The sequence below is a fragment of the Carlito syrichta genome, unplaced genomic scaffold (assembly GCF_000164805.1).
Source record: "Carlito syrichta isolate Samal-C Ts95f unplaced genomic scaffold, Tarsius_syrichta-2.0.1 Scaffold315528, whole genome shotgun sequence".
Classification (NCBI taxonomy): domain Eukaryota; kingdom Metazoa; phylum Chordata; class Mammalia; order Primates; family Tarsiidae; genus Carlito; species Carlito syrichta.
In genome coordinates, this window is record NW_007259624.1 from 97300 (window position 1) to 114668 (window position 17369).

General features: G+C 40.5%; 1 protein-coding gene across 1 annotated transcript in view; it reads left to right on the forward strand.

Moving 5' to 3' along the window:
• The window catches only part of LOC103275541 (leucine-rich repeat and calponin homology domain-containing protein 2-like), a 122365-nt gene that overhangs the window by 5459 nt on the left and 99537 nt on the right, over window positions 1-17369 (forward strand). The window contains 1 exon segment of the mRNA XM_021706398.1: window positions 15949-16053. Coding sequence (XP_021562073.1) covers window positions 15949-16053 — 105 coding nt within the window.

Here is a 17369-nt window from a genome sequence, read left to right on the forward strand (position 1 = left end):
GGGCAACTTAGCAAGACCTCATCTCTACAATAAATCAAAAATTAGCTGGGTGTGGTAGCGCGTGCCTGTAGTTCCAGCTACTCGGAAGACTGAGTCGGAAGGATCGCCGGAGCCCAGCAGGTCGAGGCTATGGTGACCAGGAGCGACCACTGCACTCCAGTCTGGGTGACAGAGTGAGACTCTAACTCAAAAATAAAAATAAAAATAAATTTAAAAATATTAAATTAGGTACCAACTATATTGGCCAACCATAAAAGAAAACATACCTTGAAATTTTACTTTAACATACTTTAAGAGACATCTAAAGAGGTAATAAAATTTTTCATTCAGATAAATACTTATTGGATAACTTCTCTGTGTTGAGCACTATGCTGGTGGGGATACAGTAATGAGCAAGCTGGTGGGGATACAGTAATGAGCAAGTTGGTTTTGCAGAGTCTTCAGTCAACTGACTAATAGAGAAACTTGTAACAGTTTGTGAATGAGTTTACTAATGTGCATGAAGTAGAACATTAGTGGATTTTTGGCAGCTTGTTCAGAGGCACATAAGGGAAGGTAGTGGTATCAGGTCATGTAAACAGGTTGAAAGAAGAACTGGAAATAGAACTGGAGACATCTAAGTTCCATTCCTTTACCTCAGAAATTGTTCTACGTAAGGCAAAATGAGAGAATAACAATTATTTACTATCTTACCAAACTTTTTTAAACTTTAAAACTGTTAATTTTAAAGATATGGGGTACAAGTCAGGGTTAGGTATACAAATGTTCATTATGCAGGTACTCTTGTTGATGAGGTGTGCCCCTCCCTCCCCTGGCAGTTTCCCTCAACTGCCAATCCTACCCCCCTTCCCCTGGCAGTTTCCCACTACTGCCAGTCCCTTTCTTATAATATTACGATAAGTGTTCCAAGGTCCACTTATGAGTGAGAACATGTGGTACTCTGTCCTTTGTTTCTGTGATAGATCACTGAGTATAATAGTTTTTTTTTTTTTTAAGAAGTTTCACTCGCTGTATTTCTCAGGCTGGTCTCGAACGAACGAATTCCTGGGCTCAAGCAGTCCCCTCGCTTGGCCGCCCAAAGTGAGATTATAGGCGTGAGTCACCATCCCCAATCTCTCCAAACTTTTAAATAATGGACTATTGATCATTCAAAAGACATATTTCTTGGGATTATATATTGTTCTTATAAGCATTGGATGCTGTTTCTAATCATGTCTTGTTTAGGTTAATAGTTAAATTTGGTTTTAAGCTCCTAAGATACACACTGAATTAGAAGAAAGGTGTCTCAATGTTGACTTTTATTGTTGATTAAAGTATATTAAATTGCTAGCATGCTATGGAGATTGGGATTAAAGAGGACTTATACTTTCAATGTTGGAACTTGGTAGCATTAGCATTTTCATAATTGAAAGACTTTTAATACTTTATTTTGTTAGCAGACTTACAAATTACAATTCTCTTTGTTACTAAAATGTAAAGTAGATATGCACAAGTTAATTTGTAGTCCTTTTTATTTAATGGGCATGATATTGATTTTCAACTTTCCCCTCTTATTTCAGGTTTTTTTATTCACTATTCTTCCCTGGGCTAATTGTATGTGGAACTTTATGTGCATGTTTGGTCATTGTCCTTTGGGGAATCAGAATGCTCCTACAGAGGAAGAAAAAGTCCATGTCACCTAGCAAAAATGGGAAAACTCAAATGGTGATTGCAGTTTTTCATCCATACTGCAATGCTGGTGGAGGAGGAGAGACAGTTTTATGGTGTGCCCTAAAAGCCCTGCAAAAAAAGTAGGTATGCATCTTTCTTAACTAATTTACTATATTGTTACCATGTTTTAAAAATAATTATCCAAAAATTCATCTTTCTCTGGTACCTTATTGATAAGCAGGAATTTCTTTTTTCCACTCTTCTTCAATAAGAAAATATTTATCTCATATGCCCACCTGCCTTATATGACCCTGTTGAGTTTTAGTTGCTATGATATGGAAATAGATGGAGAAAGTATCTGCCCTTTTATGGCATAATTGAATGGTTACAACTAGTCCCCTTGGGATGCAGAAGAGATTAAGTAATAAACATAAGTATACCAAGTATTGCAGAGCACTTTAGTCAGTGGCGTCCCAAAGGAATAATCTCTATGAAAGTATCTATTTGACTCTTGATATCATTACCAATTGGATACTCTTAGGTTAACTATGTTAGAAAGAACATGGTATTATACATTCTTTTATGTTTTAGGCTTCCTAATCCCCACCACTTTGCGCCCCTCCCGAATATTTATGAGTGCCTTCTAGAAAGGAAAAAGTGTAAAGTATGAATTCCATTCCTATTTTATTATATGAGGAAAACTATCATCAGGCACTGCTCTAGGAGTTGAGGTTAAGTGGTGAACAAGATCAAGTCCTTCTCTCCTGGACCTTAGATTTTCATTGAAAGAGACAAGATACTAAGCAAAGAAGAAAATTATCAAACAGACATGCTATATAAAAAGTTAAGGTAGGATAATATGAGTGTCTTGGGCAGGGCCCAGTGACTCACACCCAGCATTTGGGGAAGCCAAGAAGGGAGAATCCCTTGAGACCAGGAGTTCGAGACCAGCCTGGGCAACATAATGAGACCCCCCAACTCTCCAAAAAAAACTTTTTTTTTTTTTTTTAGTTTAAGTCTCACTCTGTCACCCAGACTGGAGTGCAGTGGCCACTCCCGACCACCGCAGCCTCGACCTGCTAGGCTCCAGCGATCTTTCTGCCTCAGCCTTCCAAGTAGTTGGAACTACAGGCATGCGCTACCATGCCCGGCTAATTTTTTATTTATTGTAGAGATGAGGTCTCGCCAAGTTGCCCAGGCAGGTCTCGAATTCATGGGCTCAGGCAATCCACTCACCTCGGCCTCCTAAAGCATGGGATTACAGGCTGAGCCACCGAGCATGGCCTTAAAGTACTTCTTAAAGGTACAGTATTTCCAGCCTAGGCAACATAGTCAGACTTTGTCTCTTGCTGGGGGCCAGCCCCTGCAGGATTTGAGGGTCCCTGGAAAGATGTGGCAGCGTCGGCAATTATTCTGGAGAAATAAAGAGAAAGAAAGAGGAGGGGGAGAAAGAAAGAGACTGGACTCTGTCTAAGTGACAGAAGACGTTTATTGAGAAATACAGAGGGTTTTTATCCCCTAATTTTGCACAGTCAGACTCACAGGCCTTCTATGTGAGCACAAAGCCAGGTGCATGGGGGCGACCCTACCCACCAGATGTTTCTTCAAGCATGAGGAAAAACAAACCCAAAATTGTCTTTCTTTTCCTTACGCTTGGCTAATGTCCCTCAGAAGTATTAATACAATTTCTAAAAATATTATACCGTTTTATCAATGATAATCTATATATTTATTTTATTCTACACACTTTACCTATGACTAACTTTCTTAATGATTACTAAAACCAGTTTTGCATAATGTGGCCCAGTCCAAAGGTCATGCTGGGCTCTCAGCACTAGGACTCTTTGATGTGGTCCCGGCTTGAACCAGGACCTCTCTGGAAGTCTAAACAGCAGTCAAAGGGAAATGGGAACAATGAGTTTCTAATGTTAACCTGTGTTCGTCCCAGTCTCGGAGTTTTCATGCTTGAGCTAACATGAGGCTTTATTGCCAAGAAAAGGGAGAGGCAATGGGGTCAACAGCTCCTGAACACACCCTAGTGTGATCTTACCCCAAGCAACATCTTCACCCTAGTTCTTTCAGGCTTTCACTGCATCAACGGCCCTCCCTGATCCCTAACGCTCAGTGGGCCTCCGAGGCCGGCTCCCAGCAGTCTCTACAAAAAAATAAAAAATTAAACTGAACATGGTGGCACATGCTTGTAGTCTCCACTATTCAGGAGGCTGAGGCAGAAGGATCACCTAAACCCAGGAGGTCAAGGATGTGATGAGCTGTGATCCTACCACTGGACTCTAGCCTGAGCAATTGAGTGAAACCCTGAGGAGATAACACTTAACAGAAATCTGAATGACAAAAAAAGCTGCATTACTGAGTGTCTGTTATATGTCAGGCATTGTGTGGAGTGCTTTACATCACTCAATTCTCAAAACAACCTTAATGTGGTTATTACTATTAGATTATCCCCATTTGACATAGTGGGAAACTGGTGCACTAGAGCCCATGTTTTGGGTGTGTATGTTTCTGTTTTTTTGTTTTTTCTTTAATAGAGACTGGTCTTGGTATGTTGCTCAGGTTGATATTGTACTGGTTGGTGTTGTACTCCTGTCCTCAAGCAGTCCTCCGGCCTTGGCCTCTCAAAGTGCTGGGAATGTAGGCATGAGCAATCACACCTGGCCTAGAGCACATGTTCTAAATGACAAGAAAAGAGAATTCACTGCAAGTTCCTAAGGCTGGTTGGAGCATGGCTTCTTCACAGCTTGGCCATACCCTGGTGGGCAAAGGAGAGCATGAGAGGACAGGTTACAGAAGGAGACAGGGGTCCGCTTGTGCAGGACTGGAGTAAGCAGGGGAAGAAGTTGAGATTTATTCTAATTGCTATGGAAAACCACATGAGGATTGTCAACAGAGATGATATTTCTGATTATCTACTGCATAAAAATCATCCCACATTGAATGGCTTAAAATAGGACTTTATATTATTTCTTCTAGTTTGGGTGTTAACTGTCTCCTGTGCCCTGTTTATAGTTTGTTATACTGTTGCAGTCAGATGGCAGCTGGGGTTGGGGACATCTGAAGGCTTCTTCATTCACTACCTGGTTCCTGGCCTGGAATGACTTGGCATAACTGGGGGCTTTCGGGCATCTCCCGCCAAGCAGCCTCTCCACTTGACTATTTTGGTCGTACACAAAACATAACGGTCTCGGGAGGGCTGGACTTTTTATATAACAGCTGTCTTTTAGGGGGAGCATTCCAAGAGACAAGAAGTAGGAGCTGCCAGTTTCTTTAGAGTTTGTGTTGGGAAACTGGCCTGATGTCACTTTTGCCATATTCTCAGTCACAGAGCCCACTGTTATTCCAGGAGAGGGGACATAGATTCTCACCTCTCAATGGGAAAGCATCAACGAATTTGTGGCCATTTTAAGCTACCAGAGATGACAATCTTTGTAAGCATTTTAAAAGGCTCATTCTGCTTTTACGTAAACAGTGACTGGGAGGGGACCAGGGAGGAGCAGTTAGATTCTCATTGATTTATTGTAGAAATGAGGTCTCGCCAAGTTGCCCAGGTGGGTCTCGAACCCGTGGGCTCAGGCAATCCACTCACCTCAGCCTCCCAAGGCATAGGATTACAGGCTGAACCACCGAGCCCAGCTTCTTTCAGGCTTTCACTGCATCCTGTGGCTATCGTTATCAATGCATATATCACACAGTTTTGCAATAGTTTATTCAAGGTGGAACCAAAATAAAACCGGAATTGCCTTTTGGGGAATGAGCCCTTTGTAGAACTCTTAGAATTTGTTCCTCTGGATCAAACAGTCAACCAAAGTTTTTATCTGAGAAGCTTATGTCACAATTTGTGGAAGAGGTATCCCAACTTGTGGCAAACAGGTGACTGGTTCTTCCACCATGACAACACACCTGTCCACACTGCACTGAGTGTTCAACAATTTTTGACCCAAAAAATGGCATGACCCCCATGTCCCACTCTCCCTATTCAACTGATCTTACCCCAAGCAACATTTTTGTGTTTCCCTGGATGACAAAAGTCTTCAAAGGGAACTGATTTGCCAGTGTGGACAAAATGTATTAAAAAATGGCAGAAACACTAAAAGCCTTCAAAATTGACAAGTTCAAAAACTGTTTTGAGCAGTGGAAGAAGCATCTCAACTGAGGTTTAAACATGTAAGAATAAATACACAATTTTTTATAAATAAATTCTAGGTTTTTTTAAGTCCTTCCTTGTATGTCTGTTTTCTCCACTGGACCGAACTCCTGAGAATAAAGAGTCTCTCTCATCTCTATATCACCAAAACCTAGCATCTCATACTAGATACTTCATAAATATTATATGACTTGAAGAATAATTATAACGCAACCAGAAGAAAACTGAAACATTAAAACTCTTAAGAATATACTTTTAGATATTGCCATTCTAATTATATCATATCTGATTGTGATGTGGGCACAAGATCTAGTTCTTAAAACCTTTTTGTGTTTCTCAGTAAAAACACTGAGTAATGCTTTAGCATTATGATACTATCTGGAGACATGTTTGATGAATTTTACTGTTATGAGTATTTATTAAGAACCTGTTAGGTCAGTGGGCAGTCTGTGGGTAAGATACAAGGCTTTGCACAGAAATTAGATTAGAAAAGTTTCTTTAGAGAGAAAAGAGTGGATTTGCTTCTCAAGGGAGAGAAGGGGCCAGATGCTTGAGGGAAGCATAGCGACAAATGCTTGAGGTTGAAGGCTTTTTAAAGGTTCCCTTTTTGGGGGACAAATTGCCATGTCAGATGGGTGAGTCAGTCACAAGCACATAGAAAAATGTGGGCTGGCAGCTAGATGGGTAGGTCAGTCAAATAGGTGAGAAAGGCAGGGCCAATAGCTGAAAGACAGATTCTTGGGAGATGTTATTCTTTTTTTTTTTTTTTGAGTTGGAGTCTCACTCTGTTGCCCAGGCTGGAGGGCAGTGGCATGCTCCTGGCTCCCGGCCACCGCAGCCTCGACCTGTTGGGGCCTCAGCCTTCCAAGTAGCTGGAACTACGGCATGCGCTACCACGCCCGGCTAATTTTTTGATTTATTGTAGAGATGAGGTCTCGCCAAGTTGCCCAGGCAGGCCTCAAACCCGCGGGTTCAGACAGTCCACTCACCTCAGCCTCCCAAAGGCGCGGGATTACAGGCTGAGCCACCGAGCCCAACTGGGAGATGTTATTCTTAATGTCTTATGACTTGCCCGGAGTTCCAGTAAAGGTTTATTGTCATGTATGAGCTCTAGGAGACTAGAGAAACTCCATTTGGGACTCTGTCCTTTCATTCCCTCCTCTGCTTGTTTTGAAATATTCTTATTTAATACTGGCGAACATGGACAGTGGTCTGTCTTCTGTAGCTACTTCCTGCTGAATTGGAGCACAGAGATGCCCCTACCTGCCTAAAGTAAGAGGAAGAGATGAGGGGACCGTAGCCAATGGAGTGTCTGTACACAAAGCACTGTGTAAAAGTGCACTGTTAGAATTAATAATACTATAAGGGCTATTATAGCTACTGTTACAACATATCTGTTGTCATGTAACTATCACCCCTAAACAGTGGCCTAGAACAGCCGGACTCGGTGGCTCAACCTGTAATTCCACGCGTTGGGAGGCTGAGGTAAGTGGATTGCCTGAGTGTAAGTGGATTGCCTGAGCCTGCGGGTTCGAGACCCGCCTGGGCAACTTGGCGAGACCTCATCTCTACAATAAATCAAAAATTAATCGGGCGTGGTAGCGTGCGCCTGTAGTTCCAGCTACTTGGAAGGTTGAGGCGGAAGGATCGCCAGAGCCCAGCAGGTCGAGGCGGAGGTGGCCAGGAGCGGCCACTGCTCTCCAGTCTGGACGACAGAGTGAGACTCCAACTCAAAAACAAAAACAAAACAGTGACTATAGACTGTGTTTGTTTCCCCTCAAATCCATGTGTTGAAATACTGGTCCCCAAGGTGATGGTATTAAGAGTTGGAGCCTTGGAAAGTGATTAGGTCATGAGGATGGAGCCCACATGAATGGGATTAGTGTCCTTATAAAAGAGACTCCAGAGAACTCCCATCCCTTTCACCATGTGAGAACACAGTATGAAGACATCTGTCTATGAGGCAGAAAGTGGACCCTCACCAGAGAATCTGTTGGTTTCTTAATCTTGGACTACTCAACTTCCAGAACTGTGAGAAATAAATGTTTGTTGTTTAAGCCACCCAGACAATGGTATTTTTGCATCTTCTATCATGTTTAACTTATGGATCTTATATTTGTAATGTTCTACATTATTTAAGGAGTTGTAAAACGGAACTACTTTCTTTGTGATTTGATTCGCTTTTTTAAAAATTAAATTTTAAGGCTGAGAACCTTGGTAATGACATATTATGTGTGAAATATTAGATTTGATTTTCATTAGGCCCATTTTAGTCCTTTTCATGTGCAAAGATGGATGGTAACAGTTATTTCTAAAGCACCGTCCCTGAGTTTTTATTACATTAGTGGTGACGGTGGATGACATGAATAACAACAAAATTTGTTCCGAGGCTACATTGCCCTTATATTTTTAAATTAAGGACCTGAGAGGAAGGAGGACGTATGTTAATATAGCAAATAAATAGCCATTATTAGTTTTGTCCTCTTTCATTAAGCATCTTCATAAAATTTTTATGCAAACATTTTTTAAAAACAAGAAAAAAAGAAAATGATCATAATATCCCAATTTCCTGTTTTTTTTTTAATAAATGAGATATATTACCAAAGTATATCTATATATAGTGTTTTCCTTGGATTTCTTTAATGTTTGAGAAATGGTTGAGTGTTTTCAAATACCTTCTACATTTTTTATTTCAACAGCATGGTAAAATGGATAAAGCTTTGGATTTGGAGTCTGATACCAAATCTGTATTTTGGTTCTGTCTTGTGCTTGGAAAGAGAAGAAATAATAATACTGATCTTAAGACCAATTGGAAAGATTCAGCTCAATCCAATTGATCAGAGTTTGAAAGTATATGTATATATGTAGAATTTGATAGTAACATTTTAGGCTTAAGCAGCTGTTGATTCTGCATCTGCTGGTATTTGTAAATGTCAAGGCAATGCAAGCTACATTACCCATCTTCCTGGGAACTAAAGTAGTACAAAGGGATGGTTCTTTTTCAAACCCTTTGGCTTAGTATCATAGAGTTTTAGATTTGACTGGATTTTAATTTGACAGATAAGAACATTGAGGCATACAAAAGTTAAATGAATTATGCAAGCTTATTAGAGGCAGAGTTAGAGACTTTGTCCAGTATAATAATGTCTCTGCCTCCCCTACTGTTTTCCTGGTCTTTCCCTCCTCTTCTCCTTACCTCTCATCTCCAGTTCACCTACCCTAGTGTGCACATGTGGGCACGTACACACACACACACACACACACACACACACACACACACACACACAGCAAAGATCAACAAGGATGTTGGGTGCAGACTCCTTTTCCAATGGAACCTGACAATACTGTTCTTGGTTAGACATTGTTCTTGGTTGCTGATCTCTTAACAACAATAGCATATTTTGAAGGGCTAAGTATAATTCCTTTCTAGGCTTTCCCTTTTACTCATAGTTTTGAGATCCGTGCGAGTCACCCACATTATTTTCTCTTTTTCTCAGGTTTCATGATCTATGTTACCATTACAGATGTCTCTGCAGTAACTCAATATACATATTCCTGAAAAGTTTGTGTTCTGTGAAATCAGGCATGCAAAAGAACCTGACTTGCCACTCTAAATCTATGCTACTTTGCAACCAGAGCATCAACAAAAACAATAAAAAACATAAAAACAGGAGCGCAATTCAGTGGACATATTAAATCCCTACTATATACAGATACACTTTGGTAAACATTACCTTAACTTGTTAAAAAAAAATGAAAGGATTCTTGATAGAAAGGGATGTAAGGGTTAAGGCTGATAAGTCTTGGGAGACAAGAGCACAAGGCACAGAAGTCAGTGAGAATCATGCAGAAGGCATGTCTAAGACACAGGGCCCAACAGACTTGGACTGTGAGGGGACAAGGCAGAGTGAACTCTGGTACAATGTGGGCTGTGCTGTTCATTTTTGCTATGTATTTTGTATCCAGCTTCTATTACTTGGAGACACAAAACAGTAAAGTGTGGAAGCAAATCATGGATGAACTAGTGTGACTCCTGCATTATGGCACCATCAGTGCCCTCTGACCACTTTAATTTATGCTATAGAAGCATGTTATAGAGCTGAACAGGCAACATCTAGCCCTACCACTGCTGCTAAATCACAGAATGTACATTTTATGTATACTAAGTTTTAAAATTATTTTGAATGAATTTATTCATTCTGAATTTGACAGTGGCCCACTAAATCTCCCCAAAATCCAGTAAGTAAATGAAGATATCTCAGAGGGGCTTTCCCAAATAACTTTAGTGCCAAATTCCTGATAAACTATGACAACGTATGGAAAAAGTTCCAATATATGAAAAAGCAGAGCTTTTCAAGGGCAAAATCAGTAAGCAGAAAAGTAAATGGATGAAGCCAGGATAGCATCCTTTATGGGGGAAAAAGGACACCTTTCCCCAATTAATGAAACAGTTTCAATGAAAACTATCTTCTCAGGGCTTGTAGCCCATTTCCGTCCTTTATTTCTTAATCTCACCTATTATTTTTATTTTTATTTTTTTGAGTTGGAGTCTCACTCTGTCGCCCAGACTGGAGTGCAGTAGCCGCTCCTGGCCACTGCAGCCTCGTCCTGCTGGGCTCCGGTGATCCTTCCGCCTTAGCCTTCCAAGAAGCCGGAATTACAGGCATGCGCTACCACACCCGGCTAGTTTTTGATTTATTGTAGAGATGAGCTCTCGCTGCCCAGGTGGGTCTCGAACCCGCGGACTCAGGCAATCCACTCACCTCAGCCTCCTAAAAGCGGGGGATTACAGGCTGAGCCACCGAGCCCAGCTTATTTTTATTTTTTACTTTTCCATGCTAGTCCTGTGGAAATATATTTTATATCTTCATGTATGTCAATAAAAAAATAAAAGTAAGCACAATTACTGCCTCCAACCGCCTGGTCCATGAAAGGCTTGCAAATGATGGGGGCAGCTGGCTAAGACTGTCAGTAGGTTGTTGATGGGGGCTTCTTGTAACTCAGCCTTTGCTGCTGTCTTCCCTGGGCCTCCCTAGTGTCCTCTGGGCTCATCTTGTGCGTGCTCAGTGGAGCCCCAGACTTTGTGGTGGGCTCTGTGTTACTGCTGTTAGGTAGGATAGGAAATAGTCTATGCATTTCTTTCTTTCTTTTTACTTTTTTAAACATGCTTGAGAAGTTTATTTATTGTTAATGGTTTTGTTTTTTGAATAGGTAATGTATTAATGTGGCAAACCATAAAAATGTTACAGAAGAATATACAATGAAAAATTATTTTCCTTTCCATTTTCCATTTTTCTTCCTCTATCCTCAAGTGCTACTCCTTCAGAGACAGTTTAAGCTTTTAAAGTCATTTCTGTATAAATATCTATTTTTCACATGGTGTATGCATTTCTGAGTCTATGGGAATGGGCAAAAAAGACTGGGAAGTAGGGGAAAATGGAAGCCTGGGAAATGGCAGGAACACAACTTAGGAGCTAGTAATGCAGGTTGGAATTTGTGTCCCAAATCACTGAGTAACTTGATGGGGGTAGTCCTTTTCATACCCATTACCTTGAATGGATACAAACCACAGTATAAGGGCTGGATGGGTGAGAGCCCCTCACCTAGTCCACCCTGCAAGGGGAGTTAAAAAAAGGTAGACGTCCCTTATAGGCTGGATGGAGCAGAGGTTTACCTCAGGGGTGGAAATTGAGCAAGTTTTTATAGAATGGATAGAATTGAAGTATGTGGAAATGTAGGGGTGCGGGGAAAGAAAGTGAACAGACAAGAAGATGCAGAGATAGTCCATGGGGCTTGTGAAGATAATGATGATGTTGAGGAACCTCATTCTTGGACACACAGGGTAACTGATTATTTTTCTTTTTTTTTTCAATATTCTTGCCACTCACTCAATGAGTGCTCATTGAAAATTGATGATAATGGCCATATGAAAAGTCTCAGAGCTTATCTAAGGTTTGGGTTGTTAAACCCAGGATTCAAATCCGAGAGAGACCACAAAGAGCCAGCTCCGATGCAAACACACGAGGGTCTTTATTCAGGCTTGAGTCTGGGCTCACGTATGAAGCCGGCAGTGGCTTCAGGGACGAGAGCCCAGATCCAGTATGGCAAGCAGTTTTTATGCACAATTACAGAGGGAGGGGAAAGAACTTTAAACTTGTTTCTACATGATTGGATAATTTCTCCTAATGGGTATGGGGGCACTTGGGATTGGTAGGTTTTATTTTCTGGTCTGTGCAGGCTCTAGCCACCTGTGATTAACAGGGAACTGCTAAATGGGCAGAGTGGAATGTCAGATAAGCTAGGTTTAGCAAGCAGGCAGGAGGTTAAACAATGCAGAACCTACGGGGGGGGGGTTGGCTGGTGCCACCAGTCTACTGTTATCTAAGCAAAGGAATGTCCGGGAGGGGCTTATTGCTTAACATTTACACACTGCTAGCAGCAGTTGCGGAAGCAATCGGTTATTTTATGGGACAAACAAAAATTAAACTTAACAAAGTTCTAAGTACAAACACTGCAAACAAATACAGTGAACGTGGGGTAGGAATTCATATAGTAATAGTTCTCTTAGAGTTTTTTTTGAATCTCTTGGGTCTCTCAGGGTCCCTGGGGCATAATCAGTGGGTGGAACAGCAGATGGATGGAGCAGAATATTGTCCTCTTCCTTCCTTCCAGTGACACTTGATTGTCAGTAATAAAATGGGCATTCTCCTTGTGGTCTTACCTTCCAAAATTATAGAAGATTATCACTATTTATTATTACAACTTCCTCAGCTGATCAAAGAATGATACTGATTATTTAGATTTAGCAAGGGTAGACTTAGGCTTTTATAAACCAGGATCATCTGACTCTAAAGATATATCTTTCTTATTTTAGCCTGACCTGTTGTATAAGAATCCAGCATGCATTTACTTCATCTCTGAAATCCCACAATTTAATAAGAGCACTACCAAGTAATCGGTTCTGTTTCTGTTTCAGTTCTCTGCCAAGCTTTTGTTTGCATTAAGAAATTAGGATTGGGAAAAGACTGCATTGTGTGTTAAAAGAAAATTATACTCAGCACTGAGGCTTTGAATGTATAGGGAGAGGTGCATTTTGACTTTCCTTCCTTTGTAAAATGCAGTTAAACTGATATCCAGAACAATGGTGAGAAAACCCTAATTAACTTAATATATGCAAGATAGTAAAATAAACAAGGTGGCCAATCCTGTATGTCAGGCATTTATAAACTCTTTTTTGTGTTAAGTGCAGGCTTTAGTGAGATCTGGACTTCTCTTTGGTTTTCTGTAGTTGTACCTACTCCCTCCCAGTTTTGCATTTAAGGAGAAATATGCTTCCTAGATCTGGGAATCTTTTTGTCTGAAGGCCTCTGGGAGACCTCAAGATTGGGATCTGCCCCCTCCTTCCTCTCTGAACCCTATTTTAGATCAGCAGTAAAGATTTGAGGCTTTTTGCAAGCTTTCAACCCTGAGGTATTTTGGAAAACTATAATTTTGTTTGTTCACTGCTATATGCGTGTGGTTTCTTAAAACACAAGTGTGATTATTTTCTGCATCCTTTCCATAGCAAACATTCCCCTTAAGCTACAGCCTTCAAAAGTAGGTTCTCAGTGTACTTGACTTTGGAATACTTATTGAGAGTGACTTTACAAGGAATGAACTGGTTGCAATCCTGAGACTTTCTAGGTGGCTTTCAAACTTGTGATGGGGTTTATCCTCATATGTTCAGAAGCCAGACATGCCCATGCATCGCATATTTTCCAGCAAGTCATGAAGCACTGTTGAGTTATTATGAAACTTAATTTGGTGATAATGAGGCAGGTCTATAAAATAGCACCTTGGGTAGTTTTTACCTATAAAACAGCAATTTGTGGGAGACCGTTACTATGTAGCATGGACTCTGGATTTGAATCCTGGCTTTTCCACTTTTTCCCCTAGTAATTTTATTGTTTCTTTTTACTGTTAAATTCTTAATTGACTTAGAATTTACTTTGGTATAAGGAGTCAGGTTCAGGTTTAGCTGTATATTCTTTTAAAAAGTAAGTTGCAATGATTTTTTTATTGCGGTAAAATACATTACAGAAGATTTACCATTTTAACTATATTTATTTAGATCTACAATTCAGTGGCATTAAGTACATTCACATTTTTCCTCTTTTTATCTGTGTGTTAGAGGTCAAATTATTTTACCTTTCTGTGTCTCCATTTCTGCTTCTGCAAGTGGAAATAATATACTCCCACTAAATTGTTATGGGATTATCAGTTAATCCATTTTAAAAAATGCACAGAATATAGTAAGTGCTCAATAATAGTGCATGAAGACTTGTAGTGCCAGCAGCCCCATTTTCTAGTTAGAAATGTTTTTGAGCCTAGTGTCATATATCTGCCTCATACATATGCAGATGGGATGGCAATTCTTACCCGCTGAATCACCTTAGAGACCTCAAGAATTCTCATTGCAAACACTGGATAATTTTGCATCATTTTTGTGTCTACTTTAGCATGAGATTCATATGCAGTTTGAACTTCAGGGGAGAAAAAAATTATTTATAACAGATTTGGCTTTCAGATATTTTGCAAAGCAATTAATAATGAAAAGATAAAACCTACTTAGTCTTCAAGTTCAAACCATAATGCAAGAGGCTTGAAGAGGGTAGACTTTGGAATATATTCTATAAACAGTACCACTTTTTAGAGCTTTTGAGAAAAATCTCTTGTTTAAAGAAAAAATGTGAGCAACAATTATTTATTATTCATGAATTCTGGATGTGTAAATGATGCGATCAAAATGAGAGAAAGAAGAGAAATCTCAAGAGAATAAGCATTTTGCTTACATTTAAGTCTTTTAGAAATGGTATATATTTCTAAATATAAATATATTTTCTTAAATTATTTGGATAAACTGTGTTTCTACTATAGTTTCTAGTAAATAATGTTAAATGGTTTCTATTTTATTGTCAGTAATTTTATTACTTTTTATTTCAGCAAAAAACTTCCAAGTAGATCTGTAAAAATGGATGCAGAAATCCTCTGAAATAAATAAACCACTTCTTACCTTAAAATTCATGTCTCCACAATGGATTATACTATGTTCAGCTACCATCACAAGAATGTCTTTCTTATCAATGTTGCCCTAGTTGAACATAAACTTTAAAATTGAAAAACTAGGTACTTTGTAGACAGTTCACTCTTTGTTTTATATTTTTAGGCTAAGGAAAAAAAATTGCCCAAGGATTTATTTCTGGAAGGAGTCTAACTTCTCAATCGCTTCAGTAGTTTAGCCTACAATATTTTTGTTGTTTTGGGAATTGATAGTGACCCTAAGTATAACTGAAAGAATACTGACTTCTGAAGTATGTACCATGTTTGGTTCCTAAAAAGTGTGTGATGATGTAGCAATTAAATTCTGTCCCCATATTACACAGTTGGTCACAGTGTCAGCAGAACACCATCATTATCATTGAATTATGTAATAAACATGTGGGGCAGAGTGCTATAGTGAAAATAATGCTAAATTTCAGTTCAGAAGGTCTGAATTCCAGAAGTTGCCATAGCCCTTGAGCCACGGGGCCAAGTCTTCTTGTTTCAAGAGGTTGTGGTGGGATAGAGAAAGGCACTGGACTGTGTCAGCAGCTGCTGGAAGGTTCTTTCCAAGGTCATTTTTTCTCGTCATTTTTCCAGCGTGATTTCATGCATGGCCTCTCCTTATTTATACGCCAGTGTCTTCCAAGCCTGCATTTTATCCAAGATGTTTCTCATGGGCTCTAGACCCACAATCCAATGGTCAACAGACCCTCTAATAGGTTGCTCCATAGATATCTTAAGTCAGTGTGTCAAAAACTAAACTCATCATGGCTCTCCTCTCCCACCATCACCCCCGAACCTATTTCTTTTCCTGCCTTTCCTTTTGAGCAAGTGGCATGCTTCCAGGCATTCACCTATGTCAGAAGGCCCCAGATGCGCCCAGCTCTTCCTTTCTCCTCATTTCCTGTATTTAACTGATCATTCTGCCAATTCTACCTTATAAATGTCTCCCCTGGCCATTTCTCCTTTCCATGCCATCTGTCTTCACTTTACTTTGGGCCTTCCTTATTTCTCACTTGCACCTTTATAACCACTGCCTTTAACAGCTGTCTCCACAGGTCCCTGCTGAACATCATTCCCTTGTGTCTCCGCCATGATGCCAATAGTAGTTCTCAGTACCTCACCCCCTCTTCTTCATCAACAGGCTTGCCTGTTAATCCAAGGTGAATTTTCCACTTTCCACTGCATCCTGGCAGGCTCACAGATACTTATCCAGAGACTCAGCTTACAGGTCCATGTCTCTTTGAAGCCTTTCTTAACCTTGCAGACAGAGTTGAGATTTATCTATGAAAATAAACGTAGAACTCATTCATCGTACATTTTATTTTGTTTACTTGTCTCCCTGTCCTGTCAGACTCTGAGTTACTTGAGGTTATGAAATGAGTCTTATTCATGGCTTCCACGTCTGAGGATGGCAACTCCATTCTTCTAATTCCTGGGGCCAAAATTTGGAGTTATAGTTGACTCCTCTTTTTCTCTCAAACTGCCATTCAATCAGCAAATGTGGTTAGCTCCACTTTCAGACGATAGAGCCTGAATCTGGTGACTCCTCATCACTTCTGCTCTACCACTCAGGTCTAACGCCCAGGCCATCTTGCCTGGATTGTCACAGTAGCCTCCACAATGGTCCTTCAGCCCTGCCCTAGATTCTGAACACAACTCTAGTCAGAGCCTTTGAAAAGGTGACTCAGAGCCTGCTCAAACCCCTCCAGTGGCCAGTAGGTGCCAGATTTTTACAGTGGGTGAAAGTTCTACATGATTGGCTATCTCATGGCCTCATCAGCTTCATCTTCTTTTCTTTTCTTTTCTTTTTAACTTGAGTCAGGGTCTCTCTCTGTCCACCGTGCAGGCTGGAGTTCAGCGGCGAGTTCATGGCTTCCACGGCCTCGATCCTCCTGGGCTCAGGTGATCCTTCTACCTCAGCCTAACGAGTAACTGGGATGAGAGAAGCACAACACCACACCCAGCTCATTAAAAAAATTTTTTTTGTAAAGATGAAGTCTCACTATGTTGCCCAGGCTGATTTTGGACTCCTGGGCTCAACCAGTCCTCTCACCTCAGCCTCCCAAAGTGCTGGGATTACAGGCATGAGCCACCGTGCTTGCCTCTTTTTCTTATTTTCTTACCCTTGTTTCTTCCATTGAAGTCCCACAATCTTTTCTGGTGTCCCTGCTGTATGCCACCCTCTCCCGTCTTAGGGCATCTCTACTTGTTGTCACTCTGGGAGAGAGGCTCAATCCCCTCTCCGCCCCCAGGAGTCTTATGCCTTCCTCCCTTCCTTCAGCTCTCCACTCAGGTGTCACCACAGTTGTGAATTCTGTCCTGGTCACCCTGTTTGAAGTTGAACCCCCCCACGCACACTTACTAGTTCCTTTTTCTTTTTCATTTTCCTTCTTTATTTTTCTCTCTAGCACTTACTGCTCTCTAACATTCCATACGTTTTATCAGTTAGTTGTTTATCACCCCATTGGAGTATGCG